Below are 15,786 nucleotides of genomic sequence, written 5' to 3'. Positions count from 1 at the left end.
CCCCCATTCTGCTCCCTGCAGCAGGACCCCACCCAAGCTCACCCAGCACCAGGGCTGTCTCCCAGCAGGACCCAGCATCAGGAGGAGCAGAATGTGTCCTCCTCTCAGCCAGCACCATCTCCCTCCCATGGGAGACCCGTGGGCAGAGCCTGACCATGCTGGGAAGATAAATTTAGCAGGAAAATCTGGTTGCTCCTTTCCCAACACGTTCCGGTGCTGGTAGCCTCTCCCCAAATAGCTCTCGTGGTCTCTTCCCACGTTTCCCCAGGATTTGGTGTTGTTTGGGTGGCTTCCCTCCCTCCACTGCTGGCTGTAAATGCCTTCTCCTCTTGGGTGCTCAAAATAGCCCAGAGGCAGCAGCAAAGCAGGGGGAGGAAGTGATGAGCAACCAGTGCCACCAAACCCAAGGGGAGCCATGGGTCACCTCACTGCCCTGGGACACCTCAAGTCATTCCCTGGAATTTGGGCTGTGTTTGGAGCCCAGAACCCAACCATGTCCTGGGCTGCAGCAAAAGAAGCACAGAGAGGGGTCGAGGGAGGGGATTCTCCCCCTCTGCTCTGCTCTGCTGAGAGCCCACCTGGAGTTGTGTGTCCAGTTCTGGAGTCCCCAACATCAGAAGGACACAGAGCTCCTGGAAGGTGTCCAGAGCAGAGCCACTCAAATGCTCAGAGGGCTGAGCACCTCCCTGGGAAGCCAGGCTGAGGGATTGGGGTTGTTCAGCCTGGAGAAGAGGAGGCTCCCAGGGGAGCTCAGAGCAACCTTCCAATATCTGAAGGGGCTCCAAGAAAGCTGGGGGAGGGCTTTGGACACAGGGGGGTAGGGAGAGGACAAGGGAAATGGGTTAAAACTGGAAGAGGGGAGAGTGAGGTTGGAGATGGGGGAGAAATTCTTTAATTTGAGGCTGGTGAGAGACTGGAACAGGTTGCCCAAGGAAGCTGTGGCTGCCCCATCCCTGGCAGTGTCTCAGCCCAGGTTGGATGGGGCTTGGAGCACCCTGGGCTGGGGGAGGTGTCCCTGACCATGCAGAGGGGTTGGAAATGGATGATTTTTAAGGTCTCTTCCAACCCAAACCACTCTGGGATTCTCTGATCCTATTTTGAGCTCCTGGCCCATTTGGGGTGACAGCCCAGGACCAAGGTTCTGAGAGCTGAACCTCTCAGCAGGAACCTGAAGAAACCCCAAGTTTTGAGGCAACCAGGACCCCCTTAAAGCTGCAGCACCTGGAAACCCCAATCCCTCTTGGTGCTCAGGAGCTTCAAGGGGGTCCTGGTGGCCTCATCCATTCCTCAGTTTCCTCTCCTCTGTGGTGGAAGCTCTTGATCCTTGGCCTTTCTGCTAACAACCCCCATCCCACTCTGTCCCCAAGGGTCACCTCAAGGTGGGAACGTTTTCAGGAGCTCCCCAGCACTTTCAGCTCCCTGTTCAAAGCCTGAGAGCCCAACACATGGGAGAAATCAAGGGGGGAGAAGGATGAGGAGGGAGAGAGGGAGGAAGGCACCAGTTCTCACCCAGCTTTGCCAGCCTCAATGGCTTGCTGCAGGGAGGGCAATGGCAGCTTGTTCATGATGAAGACCATCACCTCAGACTGCTGGTAGGTGGGCAGAGTGCTGGAGAAAGACCCTGTGGGGAAAAGAGGGAGGTGTGAGGAGCAACCCACCAGCACCAGGAGGATCCAGGACCATGAGGGTTTTCCAGCACCACCACTCCAAGCTGGCTGAGGGACCCTCATGGGGTTCAGCCCCCCAGGATCCAGGACCTGCAGGCAGCTTGGCACCTTTAGGTGATCCATGGGGGCCTTGGGTTGGAGTTAATGTTCATGGTTGGATTCTCTAAAAGCTCTTTTCCAACCAAAACTGTTGGACTTTTCCAAACAAGAAAGCTGGAGAGGGAATCCTTACAAGGGCCTACAGCAAGAGGACAAGGGGTGATGGCTTTAACATGGAAGAGGGGAGGTTTAGGTCAAATATTGGGAGGAAATTCCTCACTTTGAGGTTGCCCAGGTTGCCCAAGGAAGCTGTGGCTGCCCCATCCTTGGCAGTGTCTCAGCCCAGGTTGGATGGGGCTTGGAGCACCCTGGGCTGGGGGAGGGGTCCCTGACCATGGCAGGGAGGGCACTGGGAGGGCTTTGAGGTCCCTTCCCACCCCAAACCAGTCTGGGACTCCAGGATCCTATGGCATCCCACCTATGGTTTTGATGACAGCTTCCTGGAACATGGTCTCCTCGTGCTCCTTGATGATCTTGGTGCTGACACCAGCCCCACAGTCATAGCTCCCAGTCAGTGCATAGTCAATGCTGAGCCTCAGCTGTCTCAGGAGGGTGTTGAACACCTCCAGCACCGTGGGACCTGGTGGGGTCAGAGGGGAGAGACAGAGAAGTTTGGGGAGCACCAAAACACCACAGGACAGCTGCTCAGCACCCCTGGGTGCTCGAGGCCCCATCACCACATCTCACCCCTGGGGTCACCCCTAGAACCTGGCTGAGACCTTCAGTACGCCCTGGGTCACTCCTAGAACTAACTCAGACTATCAGCACCCCTGGGGTCACCCCTAGAACCTGGCTGAGACCTTCAGCACCTCTTGGGTCACTCCTAGAACTAACTCAGACCTTCAGGACCCCTTGGGTCACTCCTAGAACCTGGCTGAGACCTTCAGCACCCCTTGGGTCACCCCTAGAACCTGGCTGAGACCTTCAGCACCCCTTGAGTCACTCCTAGAACCTCACTCAGACCTTCAGTACCCCTTGGGTCACCCCTAGAACCTGGCTGAGACCTTCAGCACTCCTTGGGCCACTCCTAGAACTAACTCAGACTATCAGCACCTCTTGGGTCACTCCCAGAACCTCACTCAGACCTTCAGCACCCCTTGGGTCACTCCTAGAACCTCACTCAGACCTTCAGCACCTCTTGGGTCACTCCTAGAACCTCACTCAGACCTTCAGCACCTCTTGGGTCACTCCTAGAACTTTGCTTAGACACTCAGTACCCTTTGGGTCACTCCTAGAACCTCACTCAGAACTTTAGCATCTCTTGGGTCACTCCTAGAACTTTGCTCAGACCTTCAGCACCCCTTGGGTCACTCCTAGAACCTCACTCAGACCCTCAGCACCTCTTGGGTCACTCCTAGAACCTGGCTGAGATCTTCAGCACCCCTTGAGTCACTCCTAGAACCTCACTCAGACCTTCAGCACCCCTTGGGTCACTCCTAGAATCTCACTCAGACCTTCAGCACCCCTTAGGTCACTCCTAGAACCTCACTCAGACCCTCAGCACCCTTTGGGTCCCTCCTAGAACCTCACTCAGACCTTCAGCACCCCTTGGGTCACTCCTAGAACCTGGCTCAAACCTTCAGCACCTCATCCCACCCTCCCAGAAGGCTGAAGAGATGGATGGAGAGGAGGAATTTCCCCACTTACCAACAGATCCAGAGGCAGCAATCACAGCTGCCTCCGAGAGGACCTCGACGATGCCCGCCCGCACCGTGGCTGCACTCTTGCTGTTGGCATCCAGGTGTCCCAGGAGCTGCTGGATGACCAGATGGGAATGCTGAGGCTGGAAGGAGAACACCAACATCAGGAGGAAGGCTGGAGTCCTCAGGTGGTGACCTGTTTCTGGAAGCCACAAAGCTACCGGGGATTGAATCCTCTTGGTTTTTTCCAGGACAATTCCAGGTGTGACACCTGAGGAAGCACCTGGGTGAAGCTTGGTTTACAGCCACAGCTCCAAGTGTTTTCCCCAGGAATAAAGATCTAAAGAGCTGGCCAGATCTAAGGGAATGGTGGCAATTCATTGTAGTGGAACAGAGCGACCAGGTGCCTCTGATCATCAAGAAGTGGGTGTGAGCTGCTATCAACTCCACCTGTGCCCAGCCAGGGCAGGGCCCCTATGGAGCATGTGCAAGACCATGGGGCCAATAAATAGTGAGGCTCACACCCACTGAGGCAGCTCATTCTAGAGCTAGCTGGTTGCTTCCATAGCAGCAGACCATCTTTGCTAGTTCCACACTGTGGGCAATAGGCTCAGATCACATCCTACGAGTCTATATCACCGTATCAACGCGTCGATCCCGGGCAAGAGACTCCTTTCCGGCTACATCTGGTGGAGAATGCAGGCAACTTGAAAGAAGAACAACTTCTAGGAGCTGGCAACAGGAACATTCTCCCTGCTTTGAAAAAGTGCCTAGGCTAACACTCTCCCTGAAAGGTATGACCAGCAAGCTCTTTGGATTGGAAACCCCTGAGCAGAGGGAAGCCAAGATAAGGATTCTCTCTTTGGAAACCCCTGAGCAGAGGGAAGGAAGCCAGGAGGATGGAATCCCATGGTATGGAATCCCACGGAGGAACCAGAAACCCATGAGGAACCCCTGAGCAAAGTGAAGCCAAGATAAGAATTCTCTCTTTGGAAGCCCCTGAGCAGAGGGAAGCCAAGATAAGGATTCTCTCTTTGGAAACCCCTGAGCAGAGGGAAGCCAGGAGGATGGAATCCCATGAGGAAGGGTTAAATCCTGTAATCCCATGAGGAACCAGCAAGCTCTTTGGAAACCCCTGAGCAGAGGGAAGCCAAGATAAGAATTCTCTCTTTGGAAGCCCCTGAGCAGAGGGAAGCCAAGAGAAGAGCAGATACCGGAGGGAGAAGAACAAAAAGTGCCTGGGCTGGGAAAGGTAGAGACTTTGTGACATTGAACGGGTGCCTGAGAAAAAATCCTGTATGTGTAGAAAATCCTGTAAGTTATATGTCTAAATCTTGTAAGTTATATTTTTGTGTAAAAACCCTGTAAAAATCCTGTGTGTCTGCCTCTCGGCGCCCCCTCGATGCTCTTAGCTGAGTGTCCCGCGGGGCCCGAAGAAAAATCCTGTATAAGTGTAAATGTTTGTAAAAGGTTTGTAATGTTTGTAAAAATCGTGTTAAATCGTGTTAAAATGTTTGTATCCTGTAATCAGTGTTAAAATAAAAAAAAGAAAAGGGGGGGGGGAAATGTAGAGAGACATTGTCAACCAGGTGCCTTGAGTTGCCAAAGAGCGGGTGAGAGTCCACCTGTGCCTGATTAGGACAGGCCCCTATTGGGCATGAGCAAGACCAGGGGGCCAATAAAGGTGGGACACACACCCACAGAAGGAACCTCAGCTCACTCTGGTGCGAGGCATGGAGAGGCCAGCAGCTTGTTGAGCCTCTGGAGCAAGAAAGGCTCTTCCTGCTACACTTCTACCCTGGAAGTGCTGTGTGGTGGCTGGAGTCCTGGAAGAGACCAGCAGCTCGTTGAGCCTCAGGAGCAAGAATGGCTCCTCCCACTACAATTCATCCTGGGGATTTAGATTTTTTTGCCAGGGTTTGCCAGAGATGACCACACTTCCACAGGTGCCCTGTGGATTTAGGGTGCCCTTCCACCTCCAAGATGCATTAACAGGAGTTCAGCCAATCCAGGAGTGGTGTAAAAGGTGTTAGGAGGTTTACAGGACTAAAAATAAGGAATAAGACCCAGGGTGGAGAGCTGATTTCAGGGTAAAAATGCTTCAAGCAAAGCTGTGGCTTGGCCAAGTCCAAAAGCCAAGAGAATTCCCTGAGGGGTGAAGTGGGGCAGCAGCTCTGGGACATTCCCAGCAGAGTGGGAGCAGGGATCATGCTCAAGGAACAAGAGTTTCCTTGAGAGAAAGAGATCCACAGAGAAAAAGACAGGATGGACTTTCACCCATCACTTTGGGGTTTACCTAAACTCCATTCTTATGGCTCCCAGTGAGATGGGAACCGTGGGATCACAGCCTGGTTTGGGTTGGAATGGGGCTGGAATGGGGTAGAGGTTGATTGGGGTGGTAGGGGAGTGGTTGGTTGGGGTTGTAGGGGGCATAGTGGTTGGTTGGGGTGGTGGGGTAGTGGTTGGCTGAGGTCCTAGGATACTGGTTGGTTGGGGTGCTGCTATCCCAGCACCCCAAAACCCATGTGGCTGGCACCCAGACACTTCCCCATCCCCACACCCAGCCCATGCCCATCCCCAGCCCGTTTTGGGGCATGTTTGATGGCTGAGCTCATCCCCAGGATGCTGCTCTGCCCCAGCAGACACTGGTGCTTCCCAAAGAGGTGAACGTGTCCTGAACTGGTGCCACCAGCCAGGTCCCCACCTGGATCGAGTACATGATGATCCTGAAGCAGCAAGTGGCAAAGATCTTGGGCTCCCAGAGTGAGTGGTTATCCAGGTGGCTGGGGAAGAGATGGAAAGGGAGAGGAAGGTGAGTGTGGGTCCCCAAAACCCTGCAGGGGTGCAGAGCAGCACCAAGCCCCAGGAATGGCCAAAAGCAGCAAGGAGCAAACACTGCAGGTAGAGCAGGGACACAAACTCCTCCCCAGAGAGACTTTTCTCAGCTGCACCCACAGAACTGTCATGGAATTGTGGTTGGAAAAGACCTTAGAGATCACCCAGTCCAACCCTTCCCCCACCCCTGCCCCATGTCCCTCATCCCCACATCCCCAGGGCTTTCTCTGAAACCCCTCCAGGCATGATGGGGACTCCAGCCCTGCCCTGGGCAGCCTGGGCCAGGCCCTGACAACCCTTTCCAGGCAGAAATTCTTCCCCAGCTCCAACCTAAACCTCCCCTGGCACAACTTGAGGTGTGCCAAAAGTTCCTCTTGTCCCATCCCTTCTTCCTTGGGAGCAGAGCCCGACCCCCCCTGGCTCCAACCTCCTCTCAGGGGCTTGCAGAGAGCCACAAGGTCTCCCCTCAGCCTCCTCTGCTCCAGGATCAGCACCCACAGCTCCCTCAGATGCTCCTCACAACCTCTCCAGACCTTCTCCATCTTCTCCAGCCCCTCCTCCTCACTCTCCAAACCCTTTTCCTTGTTCTCCAGATCCCTTTCCATCTTCTCCACACCTTTCTTACTCTCCAGACCCTTCATCTTCTCCAGACCCTTCTCCTTGTTCTCCAGAACCTTCTCCTTGTTCTCCAGACCCTTCTCCATCTTCTCCAGCCCCTTCCCCAGCTCCATTCCCTTCTCTGCACACTCTCCAGCCCCTCAATCTCCTTCTGCTCCTCAGGGGCCCAGAACTGACCCCAGGATTTGAGGAGCACCTCACCAGCACCCAGCACAGGGTTGTTGGGGTTGATCCTTTGCCATCTTCCTCACTGCATCCCAAACCCAAGAGCTCAGCCTGGAATCCATCCCCCATCTCCAGCACTGAGAGGAGCCCCTGCCCTTCACTCCCAGCTCTGCCCTGCTTCCCCATGCCTCAGTTTCCCTCGTGCCACCAACCCAGAGGGCTGCAGGACTCACATGAGGACGGGTTTGATGGCATTCTTGATGTTTCCATAGGCTGCTCGACCCAGCAGCTCCCTCAGGCACCTCTCTGCCAGCTCTGTGGGACTCTCCTTCTCCTTCTCAGTGGCTTCCAGAGGGGAAGGGGAACGGCTGCCAAAGAGAGGAGAGTGAGGAGAACCCAAACCCAGCACCTCCTCCAGTGGTGCAGGGGGAGAAAAAGGAGCAGAGCCCCATGCAGGATGGGTTGGAGAAGAAGGGTGGTGGCATCTCCTTGGACCACATCACCCCCAGCAGCACCCTGGGGGTGACATCTCCATCCCAGCAGCCAACCTGGAGGGGTTGGAGCCAGAGGAGCCAGCAGCAGGGGAGGGGGATGGCAGACAGGGGGACATGGCAGTGAGAGGTTGTGCCAGGCAGCAGGGACAGGATCCACATCCCTGGGAATGGGAGGATGACCCCAGGGATCAGGGCTGGAGGAGGAAGGATGTTCTGGGTTAGGAAAGAGGATGTGATGTCCTCCTGGGGAGGGAGAGCAAAGCAGTCAGGGCCTGGCACAAACCACCTTGAACACAGCCCAGAGAAACATGGAACTGTTCTGGTTAGAAAAAAACTTTGAGATCACCAGGTCCAACCCTTCCCCCAGCAGTGCCAGGGCCACCCCTGCCCCATGTCCCTCATCCCCACATCCCCAGGGCTTGCTCTGAAACCCCTCCAGGCATGATGGGGACTCCAGCCCTGCCCTGGGCAGCCTGGGCCAGGCCCTGACAACCCTTTCCAGGCAGAATTCTTCCCCAGCTCCAACCTAAAACCTCCCCTGGCACAACTTGAGGTGTGCCCAAAGTTCCTCTTGTCCCATCCCTTCTTCCTTGGGAGCAGAGCCCGACCCCCCCCCTGGCTCCAACCTCCTCTCAGGGGCTTGCAGAGAGCCACAAGGTCTCCCCTCAGCCTCCTCTGCTCCAGGATCAGTTCCTGGTCAGACCTGGGCTCCAGACAAGTCCTGCTTTGAGAGGACCAGGATAGAAACACCTCAGCCCTGCAGAACAATCCCAGAAAGAGCCCCGGGGGTTTGGAAGCTGCTGGTGGAACTGGTGGGACATGGCAGAGGTGAGGACTCACCTTTCAGCCTCTTCAACGTGCTGGAGGTTGAAGAGCAGGGAGGGGACAATTTTATCCATGTGCTGGGGGTCCCAGATGTTGGCCTGCAGCTCATCATTCACTGTCTTCCTCACCACTCCTTGCAGACCCTTGATCCCAGACATCCGGATCCTGGGGTACAGGTGACACCAAAAGGTTATTTATCTGCAGAGCAAACCCTGAGGGGCATTTAGGGAACCCCAGACTGGTTTGGGTGGGAAGGACCTCAAAGCTCACCCAGTGCCACCCCTGCCATGGGCAGGGACACCAGGAGGGGGAGATCTGTGGTGTCCTGGTGCCACCACCTCCTTGCTCCTCCTCAGCCAAGGTCACCTGGAGCTTTGTCCTTGTCCCCAGCCAAGGCCCAGGGCAGCACCTTGGCTTGGCTGGGTCACTGCTGTTGGGGACAGGGTCTGGCTTGGGGTGGTCCCACCATGTGTGGGAGCTGCTGTGGGCTGCAGGGTGGCCATGGGAGGTGTGTGGGAGCCCAGGGCACCAGGGGCTGTGGCTCCACGGCCCATCCATCACCCTGGCCACGTGGGAAAAGAGCTGGAATGGCCAAAGTCCAGTGGAAAGGACTGGAGCTGCTTGCACTGCCTTTACCATGGATCAGCCTCACACTTGAGGGCTTCCAGTGGGCACCTACAGAAGCCAAGGAGGAAAATTCCCTCCCCCTGCTGATACCCAGCCTGGCCTCCAGGGCAGGGTTGGGTTTCTTTCCCTGGAGCCCTCAAACCTGTGGTGAAAACCTGGGCACTGAGACAGGATAAAACCAGAGAGCATCCCTCACTCTGGGAGCACCAGCAGGTCCAGCAGGGTTAAGCACAGTCACAGAATCCCAGAGTGGTTTGGGTGGGAAGGGACCTGAAAGATCATGGAGATCCAACCCAAACCATGGTCAGGGACCCCTCCCCCAGCCCAGGGTGCTCCAAGCCCCATCCAACCTGGGCTGAGACACTGCCAGGGATGGGGCAGCCACAGCTTCCTTGGGCAACCTGGGCAACCAGGGGCTCAGCACCCTCACCCCAAGCAATTCCTCCCTCACATCTCATCCCCAGCTCCCCTCTCCCAGCTCCAAACCCTTCCCCCTTCTCCTAGCCCACTCCAGCCCAGCCAGGACATCACCTTATTCCAGGCCACCACTAACCCATGTCCCACACCTGAGAATCACAGAATGCTCATGGCTGGAAAGGACCTTTGAGAACCTTTGAAGGTTTTCCCCCTTTCCTCCATTCCCAGCTGAGGTACCCAGAGGGATGCTGGATGCTAAGGGTGCCTCAGTGCTTTTTGACACCTTGATCCCCTCCATATCTCAGGATCCTGACTCTGCTCTGTTCAGTAAAGCCATCCATACAAAATCTCCTGAGTCAGAAAGATTCCCAGGTCTGAACCCAGCCCCTCAGCTCCAGAAATTCACCTCCTGCTTATCTGCAGAAATAAATGGATGAAATAACCTGCTCTGTGGGGTGCCTGAGACATTCTGCAGGTGTAATCAAAGCAATAATAGAAATTGAATCCTTGCAGGAGGAGCACTGAGCACAGCCAAAGCCCCAGGAAAGCTTTGAGTTTGAGCTCTTTTTTAATTACAGGAGCTGCAGATTTTCTGTCTCCCAGGCTCCAACACGATTCAGTCAGCATCACTGCAGCCCAGAATGTCAGATGGAAATAATGAGACCTGAGCATCATTGCCTGACTAAGAAAACCCATCCTGTGAGCCTGTCCTGGTCCTGCAAGAACCAAGATGTGACGAAAAGCTGCCTGACATCTGAGACCCCCCTGAGGACAATCCCTGGGGTAAAGCTGTGTCCAGTTCTGGGGTCCCCATCAGCAGAAGGACCCGGAGCTGTTGGAGCCAGTGCAGAGGAGGCCCTGGAGCTGCTGGGAGGGCTGGAGCAGCTCTGCTCTGGAGCCAGGCTGAGAGAGTTGGGGGTGTTGAGGCTGGAGAAGAGAAGGCTGCACCGGGGAGACCTTAGAGCACCTTCCAGTGCCTGAAGGGGCTCCAGGAAAGCTGGGGAGGGACTTGGGACAAGGGCCTGGAGGGATGGGAGCCTGCGAGGGGGAAGGGTTTGCAGCTGGGAGAGGGGAGATGGAGAGGAGATCTTGGGCAGGGAGGGAGGGAGGGAGAAATGGTTTGGTTGGACTTGGTGATCTCCAAGGTCCTTTCCAGCCATGAGCATTCTGTGATTCTCAGGTGTGGGACATGGGTTAGTGGTGGCCTGGAATAAGGTGATGTCCTGGCTGGGCTGGAGTGGGCTAGGAGAAGGGGGAAGGGTTTGGAGCTGGGAGAGGGGAGATGGGGATGAGATGTGAGGGAGGAATTGCTTGGGGTGAGGGTGCTGAGCCCCTGGTTGCCCAGGTTGCCCAAGGAAGCTGTGGCTGCCCCATCCCTGGCAGTGTCTCAGCCCAGGTTGGATGGGGCTTGGAGCACCCTGGGCTGGGGGAGGGGTCCCTGACCATGGCAGGGGGGGCACAGAGTGGACTTGAGGGTCCCTTCCCACCCAAACTAGTCTGTAGTTCCCTGATCCTCTCAACAGCCAACAAGGTTTAAAGCTTGAAAAACACCAGAGAGTAGAGAAGAGCAGCTCCAGGGTGCCCATCTCCAGGGAACCTCTCTGCTCCTCCATCTCCCCCTGGAGCCACCGCTCCACAAAGCCACCATCCAAACCCTCCCAGGAGAGGCACTTCTCCAGGAAAGGCAGAGCTTGGGGTGGAGGGGGTCAGAGGGATAATATCCCCCCAGCTCTGGGGTCAGGGACACCCCTCTGGGACACTCACTTGGTGCGGATGTCGGGGTCCTCGTGGCTGGAGTGACACATCTCACTGAACCGGGAGACAAAGAAGTCGTAGCTGCGGTGGTAGGAGGGGGTGTCCTCCTCAATGTTGGCAAACTTCACAAACTGGGGGAGAAGAAAGAGAAAGGTCACCCCAGAGGTCACAGAACAGAATCACAGAATAGAATGGGTTGGGTTGGAAGGGACCTTAAAGCTCCCCCAGTGCCACCCCTGCCATGGTCAGAGACACCTCCCCCAGCCCAGGGTGCTCCAAGCCCCATCCAACCTGGGCTGAGACACTGCCAGGGATGGGGCAGCCACAGCTTCCTTGGGCAACCTGGGGCTCAAACTGAAGAATGTCTTCCTCATCTCCAACCTCACTCTCCCTCTTCCAGTTTTAACCCATTCCCCTTGTCCTCTCCCTACCCCCCCATGTCCAAAGCCCTCCCCCAGCTTTCTTGGAGCCCCTTCAGATATTGGAAGGTTGCTCTGAGCTCCCCTGGGAGCCTCCTCTTCTCCAGGCTGAACAACCCCAATCCCTGGGGGATCCCTGCCTTCCCAGGAGAGATGCTCCTTGCATGGGTTGGGTTGGAAGGAACCCTCAAGCCCATCCAGTGCCACCCCTGCCATGCTCAGGGACACCTCCCAGCAGCCCAGGTTGCTCCAAGCCCCATCCGTGGCCTTCAACACTTCCAAGGATTCTTCTTAAAATTCCTCTCCAAGCCAGCAGACAGTTGTGGCCTCCAGGAGGTGACACAGGGCTCAGGATGTTCTCAGGGTGACAAGTCAGGCTGCTCAGCTCCATGCAGGACATGGGGTCCCCAAGCAGGCCCGTGCCACCACACTGTGCCACCAAGCACCTGGCTGGAGATGCTGCAAACCTCACCACAAGCCCCATGTGAAGGAGATTTAGGGGTGCAACAAGGGACCCTCTAATATTCAGCACATGGCAAGAGGAGATAAATTTTGCCCCCATCCTCCCAGGGTGAGCACAGCCCAGACAACACAGAATCACCATGGTTGGGAAGAACCTTCAAGTTGATAGGGTCCAACCATCAGTCCTTCAACACTTTAACCACTAAATTACTTCCAAAAGCACCAACATTTCCCAAACTGGGCTGAAAACAGCTTTAGAAATGTCAGTGGAGAACCCAGGAGGTCCTTAAATCCATCCCAGACCTTGCCTGACAGCATCAGGTCTCATCCCTCCCTGCCAGGAGTGTCAGCTGCCCAACAGAGCTGGCTGGGAAGCTTTTCAGGAGAGAATTAAGGAGGAATAAATCAATAAATCAGTTCTCCAGCTCTCCTCTGGATTCTGAAAGGTACTCCTGAAAAGCTGGGGACAGAGCAGGGTTGGGGGGGGAGGAAGGGAGAACTTCAACTCATCCAGTTGTCCTGACAAGGGTGGCTTTAGGAAAGGAAAAATAACAAAAAAATCTCAGCAGCTGCACCCAGCTCAGCACTCTGGGGAAACTGAGGCTGTTTGCAGGCATCTGCCATGAAGGGAGGGGATGGTCCCTGTCCAAGATGTCCCCAAACCACCCCAGCTCTTCACTGTGACACTGGGAGCTGTGATGTCTGTGCACTTGATCTTGGAAGCTGCTGATTAGGGATGTTCTCTTCCAGGCTGGGTAATCAGCCAAGAGACAGAGAAGAGACCTTGGGAAAGGTCCCAGTCCTGCCCTGAAGGCAGAAGATTCAGCTGGGAGTGAGACATCTGCTATGGGCACCAACTCACACTGGATCCAGGGCACATTTCCACCAGAGGATCATGGAATGGTTCAGGTGGGAAAGGAAAATAAAGCTCATCCAGCTGAGCTGCAGCCAGGAGCTCTGCTCATTGAGTCCCAAAGGGGTTTGGGTGGCAAAGGACCTCAAAGCCCCCCCAGTGCCCCCCCCTGCCATGGTCAGGGACCCCTCCCCCAGCCCAGGGTGCTCCAAGCCCCATCCAACCTGGGCTGAGACACTGCCAGGGATGGGGCAGCCACAGCTTCCTTGGGCAACCTGGGCAACCAGGGGCTCAGCACCCTCACCCCAAGCAATTCCTCCCTCACATCTCATCCCCAGCTCCCCTCTCCCAGCTCCAAACCCTTCCCCCTTCTCCTAGCCCACTCCAGCCCAGCCAGGACATCACCTTATTCCAGGCCACCACTAACCCATGTCCCACACCTGAGAATCACAGAATGCTCATGGCTGGAAAGGACCTTGGAGATCACCAAGTCCAACCAAACCATTTCTCCCTCCCTCCCTCCCTGCCCAAGATCTCCTCTCCATCTCCCCTCTCCCAGCTGCAAACCCTTCCCCCTCGCAGGCTCCCATCCCTCCAGGCCCTTGTCCCAAGTCCCTCCCCAGCTTTCCTGGAGCCCCTTCAGGCACTGGAAGGTGCTCTAAGGTCTCCCCGGTGCAGCCTTCTCTTCTCCAGCCTCAACACCCCCAACTCTCTCAGCCTGGCTCCAGAGCAGAGCTGCTCCAGCCCTCCCAGCAGCTCCAGAACCTCCGGAGTGGCTCCAACAGCTCCTTCTGGTCCCACTGCCCTGGGACAAAAAGCAGCACCAGGACACACAGAAATGACCCAGGAGCAAAGGAGCCACCAAACCACCAGGGAAAATGACTTCAAAGTTTCAGTACCAGGCACCTCACCCCAGCTGCTCTGCAGCCTCACTGTCGATTCCCACAAAGCAAACAAGTAAAATCCATTGAAAGGTGGCAATTTTTGTGCTGATGGGTTGGAGGGGTGTGGGGCTGAGGAGCTTGGGGTCCCTGGTTAAGGAGCTGAGAAGATCCAACTGAACCAGGGCTGGGATCAGCTGGGGAAAAGCAAGGAGAAGGCAAAGCAGGGCTGGGAAAGGGTAAGGCTGCCACCTAGAAACACAACAGACATAAATACAGCAGGAGAGAAACACCAAGGGGGGGGCAGAGCTGATGAAATGAAAGATCAAACCCTGGCTTGAGAGAAAATCCAAGGGGAATGACACCCAAGCTGGTTGCCACCCAGCATGGGGAGGTTGCCCAGCAGCCTCCTCAGGAGGATGAGAAGCCAAGAGGGATTCAAGCTCTAAATGTTGACCCTGGGGGCTGCAGGACAGGGTTAGAGCCCATGGGGGGGATGCTGGGATCAGGCAGCAGAAATCCTTGGCTGGGTGTGAGGATGGAGCTGTGTGAGTCGGGTGAGATTTCACACCCAGGAGAATGACTCAGTGGGGAGCAGGTTTCTATAAACAACCTCCTCCTGCTGTGCCATCAGCTCCCTTCTCATCCAGAAAATTGCTAGAGACAGCACCTGCTAATGAAGCACGAGCCCCAGGGGCCTTTCTCCTCAGCAGAGAGAGGGAGAGGTGTCTCACTGTCATTACTCACTGCTCCTGAAAAGCCCACGAGTTCTGCTCTGCCTCTGCCCCCTGAATGCCATCCCCCTGGGGAAGGCACCAAAGGAAAAAAAGAAAACAAAAAACATCACCAAACCTCATCTGGACTCCTCATTGAAACCACCCACTGCTTCCTGACCCCTCAGCAGAGGGAACACCCATCCCTCCTCCAGAACCACCTCTCCTGGAGAAGAGAAGGCTCCAGGGAGACCTTAGAGCACCTTCCAGTGCCTGAAGGGGCTCCAGGAAAGCTGGGGAGGGACTTGGGACAAGGGCCTGGAGGGATGGGAGCCTGCGAGGGGGAAGGGTTTGCAGCTGGGAGAGGGGAGATGGAGAGGAGATCTTGGGCAGGGAGGGAGGGAGGGAGAAATGGTTTGGTTGGACTTGGTGATCTCCAAGGTCCTTTCCAGCCATGAGCATTCTGTGATTCTCAGGTGTGGGACATGGGTTAGTGGTGGCCTGGAATAAGGTGATGTCCTGGCTGGGCTGGAGTGGGCTAGGAGAAGGGGGAAGGGTTTGGAGCTGGGAGAGGGGAGCTGGGGATGAGATGTGAGGGAGGAATTGCTTGGGGTGAGGGTGCTGAGCCCCTGGTTGCCCAGGTTGCCCAAGGAAGCTGTGGCTGCCCCATCCCTGGCAGTGTCTCAGCCCAGGTTGGATGGGGCTTGGAGCACCCTGGGCTGGGGGAGGGGTCCCTGACCATGGTTTGGGTTGGATCTTGATGATCTTTAAGGTCCCTTACCCCCAAAACCACTCTGGGCCTCCATGAACCACAACCTCCCTTCCCAAACCAACCAGTGGTTCTAAGTCCAGGTGCCAGATAGACCCAGTGCTCCCAGTACAAACCAGCACTGAGGCCACAGACCAGTGGCTGCTGGCTCAGCAGCCTGGGTGCCAGGAGGACATCACCTCTGTTCCCCCAGGCTTCAGATTTCCCCTCCTTTCATCCCTGTGCCTGACACATTCCCAGCCCTTTGCTGAGCACAAAGAGCTCCCCAAATCCATGGGGATCACCTCCTCAGTTGGTTTATTGTCCAAAACTGCTGACAGCCCCTGTGTCCCCACGTTCATTTAGGAAAAGCTGAATTGAAGGGATGGCAGCAGGGATCAGAGAGCACCCAGCAGAGTGCAGGGTCCCCAAAAACCTCAGCCCTGGCAGGACACAAGAGGGGACACCATAAATCCTCCCCTGAAGTCACTTCTGTGTCCTCTCCCCACACGTTTTCCTGGCCTGGCAGTGTGCAGGGACGTGGGGAGGTGACAGGAAAGGTGGAAAA

The 15,786-nt window shown here is 55.9% G+C and overlaps 1 protein-coding gene across 4 annotated transcripts in view; it reads right to left on the bottom strand.

Annotated features, from left to right (window-relative positions):
- The window catches only part of EFR3B (EFR3 homolog B), a 51,612-nt gene that overhangs the window by 12,457 nt on the left and 23,369 nt on the right, over positions 1 to 15,786 (bottom strand). For all 4 annotated transcript variants that reach the window (XM_030447742.1, XM_030447741.1, XM_030447740.1 and 1 more), the window contains exons 5-11: positions 11,152 to 11,273; positions 8,359 to 8,508; positions 7,258 to 7,392; positions 6,111 to 6,189; positions 3,414 to 3,549; positions 2,185 to 2,346; positions 1,510 to 1,621 (exon numbers count right to left, since the gene is read on the bottom strand). In XM_030447742.1, coding sequence (XP_030303602.1) covers positions 1,510 to 1,621; positions 2,185 to 2,346; positions 3,414 to 3,549; positions 6,111 to 6,189; positions 7,258 to 7,392; positions 8,359 to 8,508; positions 11,152 to 11,273 — 896 coding nt within the window. The remainder of the gene's footprint in view (positions 1 to 1,509; positions 1,622 to 2,184; positions 2,347 to 3,413; positions 3,550 to 6,110; positions 6,190 to 7,257; positions 7,393 to 8,358; positions 8,509 to 11,151; positions 11,274 to 15,786) is intronic.

The sequence above is a fragment of the Calypte anna genome, chromosome 3 (genome assembly GCF_003957555.1).
Source record: "Calypte anna isolate BGI_N300 chromosome 3, bCalAnn1_v1.p, whole genome shotgun sequence".
NCBI classification, from domain to species: domain Eukaryota; kingdom Metazoa; phylum Chordata; class Aves; order Apodiformes; family Trochilidae; genus Calypte; species Calypte anna.
Note: the sequence above shows the minus strand (reverse complement) of the source record. Positions and strands in the feature narration are given on the sequence as shown.